This window comes from Bos indicus, chromosome 21 (assembly GCF_029378745.1).
Source record: "Bos indicus isolate NIAB-ARS_2022 breed Sahiwal x Tharparkar chromosome 21, NIAB-ARS_B.indTharparkar_mat_pri_1.0, whole genome shotgun sequence".
Lineage (NCBI taxonomy): Eukaryota > Metazoa > Chordata > Mammalia > Artiodactyla > Bovidae > Bos > Bos indicus.
The window spans coordinates 42,777,271-42,790,904 of NC_091780.1; the positions used below are offsets into that span (position 1 = coordinate 42,777,271).

The 13,634-nt window shown below is 41.7% G+C and overlaps 1 protein-coding gene and 2 non-coding genes across 3 annotated transcripts in view; 2 read left to right on the top strand and 1 right to left on the bottom strand.

Moving 5' to 3' along the window:
• Nucleotides 1-6,368: 6,368 nt before the first annotated feature.
• Nucleotides 6,369-6,475, top strand: LOC139178513 (U6 spliceosomal RNA). Its single transcript, XR_011562897.1, has one exon. It is a non-coding gene; the product is annotated as a U6 spliceosomal RNA (small nuclear RNA).
• Nucleotides 6,476-7,622: 1,147 nt separating this feature from the next.
• Nucleotides 7,623-7,729, bottom strand: LOC139178514 (U6 spliceosomal RNA). The gene has a single exon (XR_011562898.1). It is a non-coding gene; the product is annotated as a U6 spliceosomal RNA (small nuclear RNA).
• Nucleotides 7,730-8,069: 340 nt separating this feature from the next.
• The window catches only part of LOC139178223 (zinc finger MYM-type protein 2-like), a 100,147-nt gene continuing 94,582 nt past the window's right edge, over nucleotides 8,070-13,634 (top strand). The window contains exon 1 of the mRNA XM_070775440.1: nucleotides 8,070-8,218. Within this exon, the coding sequence (XP_070631541.1) occupies nucleotides 8,157-8,218 (62 nt within the window). The 5' untranslated portion in view covers nucleotides 8,070-8,156. The remainder of the gene's footprint in view (nucleotides 8,219-13,634) is intronic.

Consider the following 13,634-nt stretch of genomic DNA (forward strand, 5'->3'; position numbering starts at 1 on the left):
CTTATTAAATAAAGGAATTACTGTGTGTTGAGGGCTTCCCTAGTGTCTTAGATGGTAAAGAATCTGCCTGCAATGCAGGAGACCTGGGTTCAATCCCTGGGTTGGGAAGATACCTTGGAGGAGGGCATGGCAACATACTCCAATACTCTTGCCTAGAGAATCCCCATGGACAGAGGAGCCTGGGGCATACTCTGTCCATGGGGTCGCAAAGAGCTGGACATGACTAAGTGACTAAGCACACACACTGTGTGTTGAAAGATATTCAGTGCACTACTTTAGAAGTATATGTATCTATTTCTCAACTCAACTTGATGAAACCTCCACAAAGGCTATATCTACCAGCTTTAGTAAATGCCTCTTTACTAGATGGGATCAATATATGTTTAGTAAAGAGTATGGACAGAGTATAAAGTTCAGGAACACTGGTTAAAAACAATGGTGGTTAAAAACCCATCAGCATTAGATTTTAGCAACAGCGAAGAGCTGATTCATTTGAAAAGACTGATGCTGGGAAAGATTGAGGGCAGGAGGAGAAGGGGATGACAGAGGATGAGATGGTTGGATGGCATCACCGACTCAATGGACATGGGTTTGGGTGAACTCCGGGAGTTGGTGATGGACAGGGAGGCCTGGCGTGCTGCAATTCATGGGGTCGCAAAGAGTCGGACACGACTGAGCGACGAAACTGAACTGAAGTATTGTTCTCAATGCTTTCTGCTTTTTTTATTGCAGTATAATTGCTAATGGTGAGATGCACACATCTCGTGTATAGTTGATGTTTTGACAAATATATACACCCATATAACCCACTGACTGAGATATATAGAACTTTACATCATTCCAGAAAGTTTCTCTGTACCATCTTTTAGTCCATTCCCTATTCCCCATCAGCCTAAGCAATGGCTGTTCTGAGTTCTGTTCCTATTAGGTTAGCTTTGCTTCTTTTTAAACCTTATATGAAAGAAATCATACAAAGGTACTCTTTTATGTTTGGCTTCTTTTGTACAATACATCTGTAAAATTCATCCAGGTTATGAATATCAGTGATGCAGTCCTTTTTATTGCTGAGTAGTATTCCACTGTATACTACAACTTATCCAGTTTCCTGTTGATGGAAACTATTTGGATTGTTTCCACTTTGGAACTATTATGAGTAAAGCAGTAATATTGCAAACCTTCCTATATGAATAATAATATTGCAAACCTTTCTATATGAATCTTTGTGTACATACATCTTAATTTCTCTGGGCAAATATGTGAAAGCTTGTGTAAATGTATGTGTAAATGTATGTTTATCTTTATAAAAAACTGCCAAACTATTCTTTGAAAGTTGTATCATTTTATACTCCCACCAACAATGTATGAGAGTTCTTAGTTGATCCACATAATTGCCAATATTTGGTACTGTCAATCTTTTATATTTTACCCATTCTAATAGGTGTGGAATTCTATTCATTGTATATTAACTAGCAATTCTCTAGTGATTAATGGTGTTGAATTATCTTTTTATTTGCTTATTAGCTGTTTGAATATCTTTTTGTGAAGTATCCAAGTACCCCAAGTCTATGGGGTCTCAAAGAGTTGGACACGACTGAGCAACTGAACTGAACTGATATTCTAGGTATTGATTGCCCAAGAATTTCAAAATAGTTCTTAAAGATTTTCCTGGTTAAAGCTGTATTAGGGTTTCTCTACTGTTAGATAAAATTATAGAATAAGAAGCAGCATTGATTTGGATTCTGAGGATCCTGAGTTTAAATGCTGGCTTTCCCCTAACCCTGTATTGTTACTCATATGAATTTATACAAGGTGCACAATTCCTGTTAGCATCAGTTTCCTCAGCTGTAGAATGGGATAATAATTGCAAATATTAAATGCAATCTCATATGCCTACCAAGTAGTTGGTGCTTAATAACTATTACCCTCTCCTTTTCTATTTCTAATTCTTGGGTTGTCCTCTCAAGAAAAGAACACATATAAAGATGCACAAACTCTAGAAAGTAGATTTTTCTATATCAACCTATAAAGTGTTTCTCAAATTGGGATATAGAATCTCTTGGAGTCTTAAAACAGGTTCTCAGGGGTCAGAGTTTTCTACTGGATTTTAAAGAGAAATTATTTATATTTGGATGATTATCCTAAAATATTAAAATAAGCAGAGTCTGAAACTTCTGAATAAGTTATCTTGAGTTTACAACTAAGCATTGCCATAAAATTTCAATGTAAATTTTCATCTACCTTTGAAATTTCAGCTTTGTGAACTAAGGAACATCAGTGTGTCAGTGCTGTTTGGTTGGCATGTCCTGCTATCTATAATAAATGGTAGCAATGGCCAGTGTCTGCCGCTGTACTCGTATTCTGTGAAGGCAAAATTTCTATTTCCCTAGTAATAATGCTGCTGCTGCTGCTGCTAAGTCGCTTCAGTCATGTCCGACTCTGTGCGACCCCATAGACGGCAGCCCACCAGGCTCCCCTGTCCCTGGGATTCTCCAGGCAAGAACACTGGAGTGGGTTGCCATTTCCTTCTCCAGTGCATGAAAGTGAAAAGTGAAAGGGAAGTTGCTCAGTTGTGTCCGACTCTTAGTGACCCCATGGACTGCAGCCTACCAGGCTCCTCCATCCATGGGATTTTCCAGGCAAGAGTACTGGAGTGGGGTGCCATTGCCTTCTCCACCTAGTAATAATATACATATGAATAACATTTTCAATGCTTGTCTTTAGTTTCTTACTTTTTTAAAGAAATCAGTACTTTGGTTTCTCATCAAGAAAATGATATGCCACTGAGTACTGTACTATTTTGTAGGTTCTAATGAGAAATGAACAGAAATAAACTGAATAATATAAATGATGTATTTACACCAAGAGAAATCCAAATGCTTTCAGGACAGTCTATACAAATAAAGATTAAATGGTAATTTGAATATTCTAAACTGAAAACAGAGTGGAAGCAATCATAATAAAGTCTGATTTATGATCAATTTTGAAATGATGTAAATGAGGCAGTTTCAGTATCTAATTGCCTCTGTGAAATTCAGCATTCTCAAGCCTCATTCATGGCAAACATGGTATGGAACCTGTTTGAAAAACCACGAGGCTTATGATGCCTGTGTCAGACTTGTTTCTCTGTAGAACCTGTCTGCCTTGTTTTGGGGGTGAGAGGGTAATTTTGATTATACAGCCTCTCTGTTAATCCTTTCCTCTCTTGCCAACAATTGTTGAAATATTGTCCAAATGGAATCCCAAGAAGATGTAAACAAAACACTGTGAGAAACCTAGTTCCTTCTTAGCTTTCAATTGTCTGACTATAATCTCAGGGCTGAAATTGGAAAAAAAAAAAAAAGTTAAAAAAACATTTAAGAGTTTAAAACCAACTCAATATAATCTTATCTTGTTCTAAATTTCAACAAAATTTGATTAGATATATATTTACTGCTGATTTCAATTATACTGTTACACCAACTCCATGTTGAAATAAATACTACAGCTTTATGGAGTCATCAATAAAGATTGCTTACTGCAGTGTTAACTAGGAGGCCTGATAGTCTGAAACTACCCTATTTCATAGAGTCTCAGCGCCCATCTGTTGTGTGCTGTGGTCTGATTTCAAAAATGCTAAAATATTTTAAAAAATATGTTCCAGTATCTATAATTTGGTAGTAAACCAAGGTTCAGTTTTTCAGAACATACTTATGTGAATTGAATTCTCTGCATGAGTCAAAACACAGAAACAAGTCTAGTACAGAACTAAATCTGAGGCTACATCTTTCTACTATCAAACCCATGAGTGTTTACTTAGTTTCAGCCATACACATTATCTACTGCAATAAATTAATGTTCATTTGAATTATATTGATTTGTAGTTGTGTATTTAATTTGTAAGTTTGCTTTGGTTTTAGACTATGTAACAGCTACAAGAATGAGTTTATACCCAGTTTTATGTTTATACATATTTAAATAGCAATGTAATAGAAGTAATTACAGCAATATAGGGAGCCTAGAGAGAATTTATTTCTTTAAAGGGGGTCATGTGTAAATCACCTGTGAGAAATTCTGCTCTACTCCAAGTGTCATGACTCGAAAATCACACATTTTTGCTATTTCTATGCATATCTGATAATTTAAAGCCATTATAAAAATTTGATCTTTAGTCAACTTTCAAATTTTTTTTCTGTCTGTAGTAAAACATTTTTCCTCTTTTCAGAATATGAAGGGCTTAAACATGGTCACCTAGAAGTGTAGCCTGACCGAAGTTTACAACTTGTAGAGACATCAAGTTCATGTCGTTAGAACTCTGACCATCCTTCCAACTATGAAGTGAAAGTGAAAGTCACTCAGTTGTGTCCCACTCTTTGTGATCTCATGGACTGTTCCTGGAATTCTCCAGCCCAGAATGCTGGAGTAGGTAGCCTTTCCCTTCTCGAGGGGATTTTCCCAACCGGGGGATCGAACCCAAGCCTGCCGGGTTGCAGGCAGATTCTTTACCAGCTGAGCCACAGATTCCTCTTAACATGTATCCTTTAATAACCTGGCTGTACCGATGCTAAATGGAGTAAGAACATGAGGGGTTTGATATATTTCTTCAAATCATAAAACTGAACATCAATTTAATATTTCTTAATAGCTTTGAAGTCAGAAATGCTTATTTAAAAGACAGGTCATTAGAAAAAATGCATCGAAGCATATTTTATTTGTAATTGGACAATTCAACAGACTGTCATTTTTGCCTGATTTGGGGAGAGATAAGAACAATATATTTTATTACTTCTCAAAATCTGTGAACGAAGAGAATTATAACTATAAACACAGAGAAATATAGGTTCAGCAATAATCCATGTAGGCTTTCTGTTCCTTTCTCTATTTTTGTCTCATCAATACCAGAAACTCTTAGATGGGTTCACCCTATTTTCTTTTTGTACATCATAAAATTGGATACCAATTTTATTTTATTTTTATTTATTTTTTTAAATTTTATTTTATTTTTAAACTTTACAATATTGTATTAGTTTTGCCAAATATCGAAATGAATCCGCCACAGGTATACCTGTGTTCCCCATCCTGAACCCTCCTCCCTCCTCCCCCTCAAAATTACTAATCTTTCACAGATTTTTGCTTCAAAATACTATGTTGTGGAAAGGGTAGAACGACCAAAAGAAGCAAAATCCCACTTATTCTCTAATATGCCATATGCCTGGTTAAGGGTGCCATTTTAACACAACGCAGGAAAGCTTATGCCCTTCACTTTAATTCAGCATATGGAGGCTTTCACCTTTGGACCTCAGTTCACAACGTGTCAGGCTGCGACTTGAGCAGTAGCTAAAATCAGGATGTTTAACACTAGCATTCTAGTATGTCTTGCAGGTAGGTCTGTCCGGCATGTTTGTATCATAATAGGGTTAGGTTTAGCGTGTGGGAAGTACGCGGAAGCACAAGAATGATTCTCCAGTTCAGCTCTAATACTTTAATTCTTCTAATCGATCTCTCAGGCCAAACAGCTGCGTTTCAGCGTGTCCTCCAGTGTTCCAGCGGGTTGGAGGCCAGGCTACAAGGTGGCCTCAGGGAAAGACACCTGTGAGGGGCGTGGCCATCCGTCCTGGCTGCCCCTCCCATCTTACTGACTCCTGCGCAGAATGGATTCAGGCCGGATCCACTGGCGCTAACGCTAGCGGAGCCGGGGGCATCCTAGAGTGTGGTGCTGACCATCTTAATCTAAGTTGGTTTAGTTGTTGGGAGGAATCTCCTGGAGGGCTGGACGCTAGCTTATATCGACAAAGCCTCTGGAACTGGCACAAGGCTACTATGTCACGGGTGAAATATTGGTGACACGTTCCACATTTTGCTGGGAGAACCCGAGCTCGGTCCAAAATCCTAGTGACCCAGCATCCTACTGGCCCAGCAAAGCAACCGATTCGCAAATTCTTAGACTTGGGGGAGATGCCACTTGTTCCAGGCAGGCCCCCAGGGCTGCCTCAGTCGTCGCAGCTGGGCAGCAGGTCCGCATCGCGGCCGTCGCAGACCACGCGGGTCCAACTTGCTAGCAGCTCCTCAAGCAAGCCTCGCTTGCCGCTCCCGGCATGCTCCGTGGGGCTGAGCGCCCCAGAGGACCCATCGTCCGACTTGGAGCCGGTGACAGGGCCCTTACCCAAGATCCTACGGGCACTCATTTGCATATCCCAGCAAGAGGCGAACTCGACAAGTTTCGCGGTTTAGCAGTCAGAATACCAAACATGTGAGCCTTGTGCGTGGATCCGTGAGATCAAATTTCCCTAAAAGTTTCAGAATCATCGAAAAGGTGCACGGTTCGGTCACCGTAACTGTTAAAGAGATGAGACCTTCCAGAGTTTATATACGCCGTGGACGAAAGGCAAACCGTGCTCGCTTCGGCAGCACATATACTAAAATTGGAACGATACAGAGAAGATTAGCATGGCCCCTGCGCAAGGATGACACGCAAATTCGTGAAGCGTTCCATATTTTGCGCCATTCCCCACCTCCAGACACTTTTTCCCTGAGTAACACAAAAAACTGTTAAGTATTGAGAGGTAGTTTTGGAGGCAGACCTCCGGTTTGCGCTTTCCGACATGCATCCCCAAAGCCTGAGGACACCTGGAATTCTCTCCCACCGGATCCTCTGCCCTCCCAGCGTCGATTCTAGCTCGATGGCTGCCTGGCATCCCCCCGGCCAACGTGTCTCAATTCTATTAAGTTACCTAGCTAATCTTGGTGTCTGCAGTCGAATGCTTGTTTTTACTGGTAAAAATACACTTTGGGTTTTGGGCGCTGAATTTTTATATTTCCCATGACAGAATCCACCTGGTTTAGGTAAGGCGGCAGTTTGAGTGTACCTTAGAAGTCAGATAAAAACAGGCATAGAAAACCCGTCTCAGAAAGACTTAGTAACCGGCTTGCTGCTTCTAGCCAGTTTTCAGTTGATCCGGAAGCTCAAGGATCCACCGGCCAACACTGAGTTCACTCTTTGGTAACAGTCCTTGCTTTTGTGTAGCTCACAGTCTGAGAAAAGAGTACGAATTCCAGTCAAAAACGACCAAAGTCACAAAGTAGGCCCGAGAAACGTGTACTACTGTTGCTTACTTCCTATAGCAAGGATTCATTAACAGCAATAATTCATTTATTTAATAATTCAGAAATGATTTGGTAAGGATTCATTGAGCATTTCATGTTTCAGGCAGCCTTTAGTGCTAAGATCTAGACCCACCTGCGCCTCTGCTTTGTGTTGTCTAGGGAGACAGATCAAAAGGCGATTTCAGAACTTTCAAGCTCTGTTAAGGAAATGCAAGATTTCTTATGTCCAAGATAACGTAGAAACGACATCAGTTCAGTCAGTCGCTCAGTCGTGTCCGACTCGTTGCGACCCCATGGGCTGCAGCACGCCAGGCCTCCCTGTGATCACCAACTCCCGGAGTTTACTCAAACTCATATTTGCACATAAATTTACAGATGTAACTCAGCTTCATTCTCATTTCATAGATTGCCTTGCACGAATATTTTTCATAATATATTTTATACTGAAAAATCACAAATTCAGCATTGCGTGCCAGACGTTGTGCTTCACCGAAGGCGTTTCCTTTGGGCCTGAGACAGTATCTGGACCGTGGGAAGAAGAGCAAAATATGGAACGCTTCACGAATTTGCGTGTCATCCTTGCGCAGGGGCCATGCTAATCTTCTCTGTATCGTTCCAATTTTAGTATATGTGCTGCCGAAGCGAGCACGCTATGCGTTTACCCCCCACAGGATATATAAGGTACAGATATCTTTCCTCTTTTATAGTTATGGTGACCAAGCTGCGCCTCTCCCCAGCGAACGCGGAACATTTTGGGAAATTTGATTTGGTGCAGTCACTCACAAAGCTCGCACGTTTGGTGCTCGACAACTAAACCAAGTCTAGTTCACCTCTTGGTGGGACATGCAAATGAGCGCCCGGAGCATCTTGGGTAAGGGGGGTCTCGTCGAGGGCCCCAGGGCCCCGGGTCCTCCTGCGGGAGTGCTCGGCCCGTGGAGCATGCTGGGAGCGGCGAGCTGCGCCCTGCAGGAGCCCGCGGACCAGCGTGACAAGCGCGCTGGGTGAGGCGGACGCTCTTCGGAGTGGGCCGCCCGCCTCCCTTTAGAGCTCGTAGTTTCCCAGTTAAACTTTCTTTGATGAGTACTTGGGAGAAAAAAAAGAAAAGTAATCACCCATTATCACACCTCGAAAAGTTAAGGTAATTCCGTAGTCTCACCTAATATTCACTCAACGTTCCAATTTCCTTGGTTGTTTAAAAGATGTCTTCCAAAGAAGGTTCTGTCCTCCCACGTTATGTTTGGTTGCTGTGCTTCTTAGGTCTCATTAATTTCCTAACATCCCATCTCCACTCCCCCCTCCCCCACCGCCATTTCTCTTCATGATACTGATTTGTAGGGCGAACCGGATATTTACACCATGAAACGTAACATTTCTTTCATTTGGCTCGTTTATCACTGATGATGTCGTTTAACTTGTTTCTCCATGTTTTTTGAAAATATATAGTTAGATATAAAGCTGTAATTAGATCCTGGTATAATTTACTAGGCTTTAGAGGCGCCCTGGTAGCACGTATCCTTTCCTATCGCATCTCAACAAAAGGCAGGTAATGTCTGGCTGAATCAGTGGGTTCAGGTGAGGTCACCAGCCCGAACCCTCCATTATCAAGTTTCCCATACACCTTTCACTTAATAATTTTAGAATACAGTGATGAACGTTGCCCAGGTAGAGGGTCTGGCTGGCTGGCTGTCGGTTTGTTTTTAACCTTTGGCTCGTGCGGTATAAAGAATGTCTACCTAAGGCTCTTGGTACCCCAAGGAAGAAATTGAGAGAAAAAGACCAGGATGAGAAACGAAGGAAGAGTATCATTGTCTTTTGAGCCTCTGGATCATTCAGTCGTTTCCATAGTTTGGTTACATGAGCTAGCAAGTTGCCTTTGTTTCTTAAGCTAGATTGCAGTCCTGTTTCTGTCTCCTTGCTACTAAGAGGCTCTTCTGGAGCCGTTCAGTGGGTCTGTAGGCCCCACCTCCCTCACGCAAATCTTCTCTCCTGTAGCTACAGGTTCTTGCCACCGACCCTCGTTACTATTTGCATGCAGGCTGTTTCTTTTCTGGATATTTTCTGAATGTTGTTTTCTGTCAGGTTATACATTTGTTAAAGGCCTCATCCAGGAGAACAATTGTTAGAGGCGTTCAGTTAACGTCTTATATTTCCTTCCTCTCTTCTCTCCTTTCTATTACACAGCTGTCTTTTTCCCCCCTCAAACTCTTGTGTTCTGCTAGTCTTCTCCACTTTAATCTTTTTTTCCTCATCCTGTCCCTCCTCCATCTGCATGGAATACCTCACTAACTGAGCATGCTTACCCAGTTCACCTTGCTGCTGCTGCTGCTAAGTCACTTCAGCAGTGTCCGACTCTGTGCGACCCCATAGACGGCAGCCCACCAGGCTCCCCCGTCCCTGGGATTCTCCAGGCAAGAACACTGGAGTGGGTTGCCATTTCCTTCTCCAGTGCATGAAAGTGAAAAGTGAAAGGGAAGTCGCTCAGTCGTGCCTGACTCTTAGCGACCCCATGGACTACAGCCAACCAGGCTCCTCCGTCCACGGGATTTTCCAGGTGAGAGTACTGGAGTGGGGTGCCACTGCCTTCTCCTTATGCCTTTGTAATCACCCTCATGTTTTCAAGCTATACATTTGCAACATTGAAACAAACACTATTGGCTTCTGCCAAACTAAAATATATTTAAGATCCCATGATTAGATTTTGACTAAAAGAATTCTTGCTCTTATCACTAGTTAAATATGTGTAAGTCTCTAATCACTTTCTTTGGTGGGGTGTGCAGATAGTGTTCTTTAACACATCTTTTGGAAGTTCTGTAGGAAACTTTTAGGGTAGGTTGCTTTTTAATTAGATAATCTTTTGTATCTTGGCTCCCACTCCAGTGTTCTTGCCTGGGAAATCTCATAGACAGAGGAGCATGGCAGGCTACAGTCCATGGGGTCACAACAGAGTTGGACACAACTTAGTGACTAAACAACAAGCATGAGAAGAAGAAGGGAGTTTCAGTGGGCATTTTTAGCAAATTGACTTTAGGAAAGATTGATTTAGAGGTTTTTTCTCAGCTTATCTTATTGACAAGAATTTTTATCTTTATATTCTGGAACATTAGACTGTGTTACCAATAGATGCTGTCATAATTCTAACTATTTACATTACAGATGGAATAAAACAGTCATTTGTGTTTTCTTTGTGATATGTAAAACTGGTGCATCTTACAATCCGTGGCATTATAGATCCAAAGAGATGAAAAATCTTATTTTTGGAGAAGGAAGCTAAGTGTGAGTTAAGTGTTTAATAATTTCCATGGGCAGTACTGGCACTGGTCCTACCTATCTTCTGAGACCAAATTCTTTTTCCACTGGACTGCTTGTAGTATTACTAGGTCATACTTGCCTGCAGTGCAGGAGACCAGGTTCATTCCCTGGGTGGGGAAGATCCCCGGAGAAGGGAATGCCTACCCATTCCAGTGTTCTTCCCTGGAGAATCCTATGGACAGAGGAGCCTAGCAGGCTACATTCCATGGGTTTGCAAAGAGTCGGACGTGACTAAGTGACCAACACTTTCACTTCACTTTACTCTTTGCAATAGCTTAGAAAAGAATAAAAACTTCAAGACTTATTTTACAGCCATATTTCTGAGTTCTTCTCATCTTACTGCAACAACTGGATAACACACACTGATAAGTGGAAAATCTACCTTATTATTTTTCTTTTTACTCGTAGAAAGGGAACATTCAGTGATATGACGCAATTGAAATCATTTCCTCTTTAGGAATTTTGCTCTAATTAAAAAGGAGCAGCTCAACTAAAATCCTCACATCCTCTTGAGCAGGGAATAAATGAATCACAACCTCAGTATCAGTGACCAGCTTTACCTGATGTGAAAATGGTGAACTTCAGCTAAGGAACAGAGATTATAAACCTGGGCTGCAGTTTGTAGTCATCTTGGGAGCTTTAAAAAATATCAGTGCCAGAGCCCTCCCCTGAAGGTTCTGATTTAATTGTTCTCCATTTCTCTGTCTCTCTCTACTAACGAATCTCATTGGCACTCTCCTCCAGCCTCCTTCCTTTGCTAGTCTCTCTCTTTTATGGCTATTCCCCCTTCCCTCACGTACCCATAGACTCCTCAGAACACCTCCTAAATGCCCCACCTAGAAAGATCTCCAAGGATATTTCAAAACTCACCAGGACTGGGTTTTATTTCTTCAGGGCTCTTCTGGCTAACCCAGTAAACTAAAATGTGGTAGAGCGGTGTTTCCCAAACTTGCCTAGTGATAGATTTCCAGAGGATTGGGCTGTGAGGATTTGACTGTACTAGTCAAAGGATGGTGATGTTGTTCAGTTACTAAGTTGTATCTCTTTGTGACCCCTTGGACTGCAATATACCAGGCTTCCCTGCCCTTCGCTGTCTCCCAGAGTTTGCTGAAACTCATCTCCATTGAGTCGGTAATGCCATCCAACCATCTCATCTTCTGCCGCCCCCTTCTCCTCCTGCCTTCAGTCTTTCCCAGCATCAGGGTCTTTTCCAATGAATCAGCTGTTCAAATTAGGTGGCGAAAGTATTGGAGCTTCAGCTTCGGCAGCAGTCCTTCCAATGAATATTCAGGATTGATTTCCTTTTAGGATTTACTGGTTTGATTTCCATGCTGTCCAGGGAACTCTTGAGAGCGTTTTCTAGCACTGCAGTTTGAAAGCATCAATTCTTCGGCCCTCGGCCTTCTTTATGGTCCAACTTCCACATCCATACATGAGCAGTGGAAAAACCACAGCTTTGACTATATGCTGACATTTGTCGGCAAAGTAATCTCTCTGCTTTTTAGTATACAATCTAGGTATGTCATAGCTTTCCTTCCACGGAGCAAGTATCTTTCAATTCCGTGGCTGCAGTCACTGTCCACAGTGCTTTTGGAGCCCAAGAAAATAAAATCTGTTACTGTTTGCACTTTTTTCCCTTCTATTTGCTGTGAAGTGATGGGACCCTATGCCATGATCTTAGTTTTTTTAATGTTGAGTTTTAAGCCAGCTTTTTCCACTCTCCTCTTTTACCCTCCTCAAGAGGCTCTTTAGTTCCTCTTCACTTTCTGCCATTATCATCTGCATATCTAAGGTTGTTGATATTTCTCCTGGCAGTCTTGATTCCAACTTGTGATTCATCCAACCTGGCATTTTGCGTGATGTACTCTGCATACAAGTTATGCAAAAGATGATACCCAGATGATTTATATGTGTTTTTTGGGGAGAGTTATGCTGGATCTTTGTTGCTGTGTGGGCTTTTCTCTAGTTTTGGTGAGCGGGGGTACTCTCTAGTTGCGGTACTTGGGCTTCTCATTGCTATGGCTTCTGTTATTGTGGGGCATGGGCTCTCAGGGGTGCGGGCTTCAGTAGTTGTGGCTTGTTGCCTCTAGAGCACAGGCTCAGTTGTTGTCGCGCCCTAGCTTCACTGCTCTGCAGGCATATGGGAACATCCCAGACTAGGGATGGAACCGTGTCTCCTGCATTGGCAAGTGGATTCTTTACCACTGATCCACCAGGGAAGCCCTGTGTTTTAAAGGCTACTTTTAGTGAAATGAGAAAGTCACTGAGGTAAGGCTGGTGTGAGATATTTTTCTGCACGGAGCCCTTTCACAGCAACTAATTGCTTTACTTTGTAGTAGCAGATAACCTCATATTCTCCCGCTCATATTACTGGGGAGCGGGGGAGGAGGGAAGGGGGGAAAGGTGAAAGTCTGCACAAGAGACTTATCAGTGATGAGCTTCCTTAATTTCCAAAAAACTGGCTCAAAACTCACCATCAAAAAACTAGGATCGTGGCATCTGGTCCCATCACTTCATGGCAAATAGATGGGGAAAAAGTGAAAACGGTGACACATTTTATTTTCTTGGGTTCCAAAATCACTGAGGATGTTGACTGCAGCACTGACATTTTAAAAAGTTAGTCACTGAACAGCAACTACAGATTTACTTATATTCACACAATCCCTGTTTCTTCTGTTTTCATGGGAGAAGTGTCTCTTGTGTGGGAAAAATGTGTGCCCAGGTGGATAACTGCATCGTCTAGAATCTAGACAGTTCCCCAGGCTTATCTGATTAGAGTTATATGACTCCAAATCTATGGAAACTGTCTTAAAACTGTTAATTGTAGAAAACTGATTGTTGTTTAGTCCCTAAGTCATGTCTGACTCTTTGCAACCTCATGGACTGTAGCCTGTCAGGCTTCTCTGTCCATGGGATTTCCCAGGCAAGACTATAGGAGTGGGTTGCCATTTCCTTCTCTAAGATAGCTGATAGCAACACAAAATAATTCTTGTTTATAGACATGCAAAATCTGTCCTGACTAGTAGAGATTTAGTTGACTTCTGTCTGCCACTGTGGAAGAAGCTTGTTTTGCTTCCATTTGCAGATTCATTTCAGCATTCCTTTACTTCATATAAATTTGTGATTTTTGATTTCTAATTTGAGCTGTTGCAATATCTACCTTGTTTCTTCATTGATTAATACATTCAATAAAATCTTTAACACATGTTCATTTTATATGTGTATGAGAGGCATGATTTTTACTT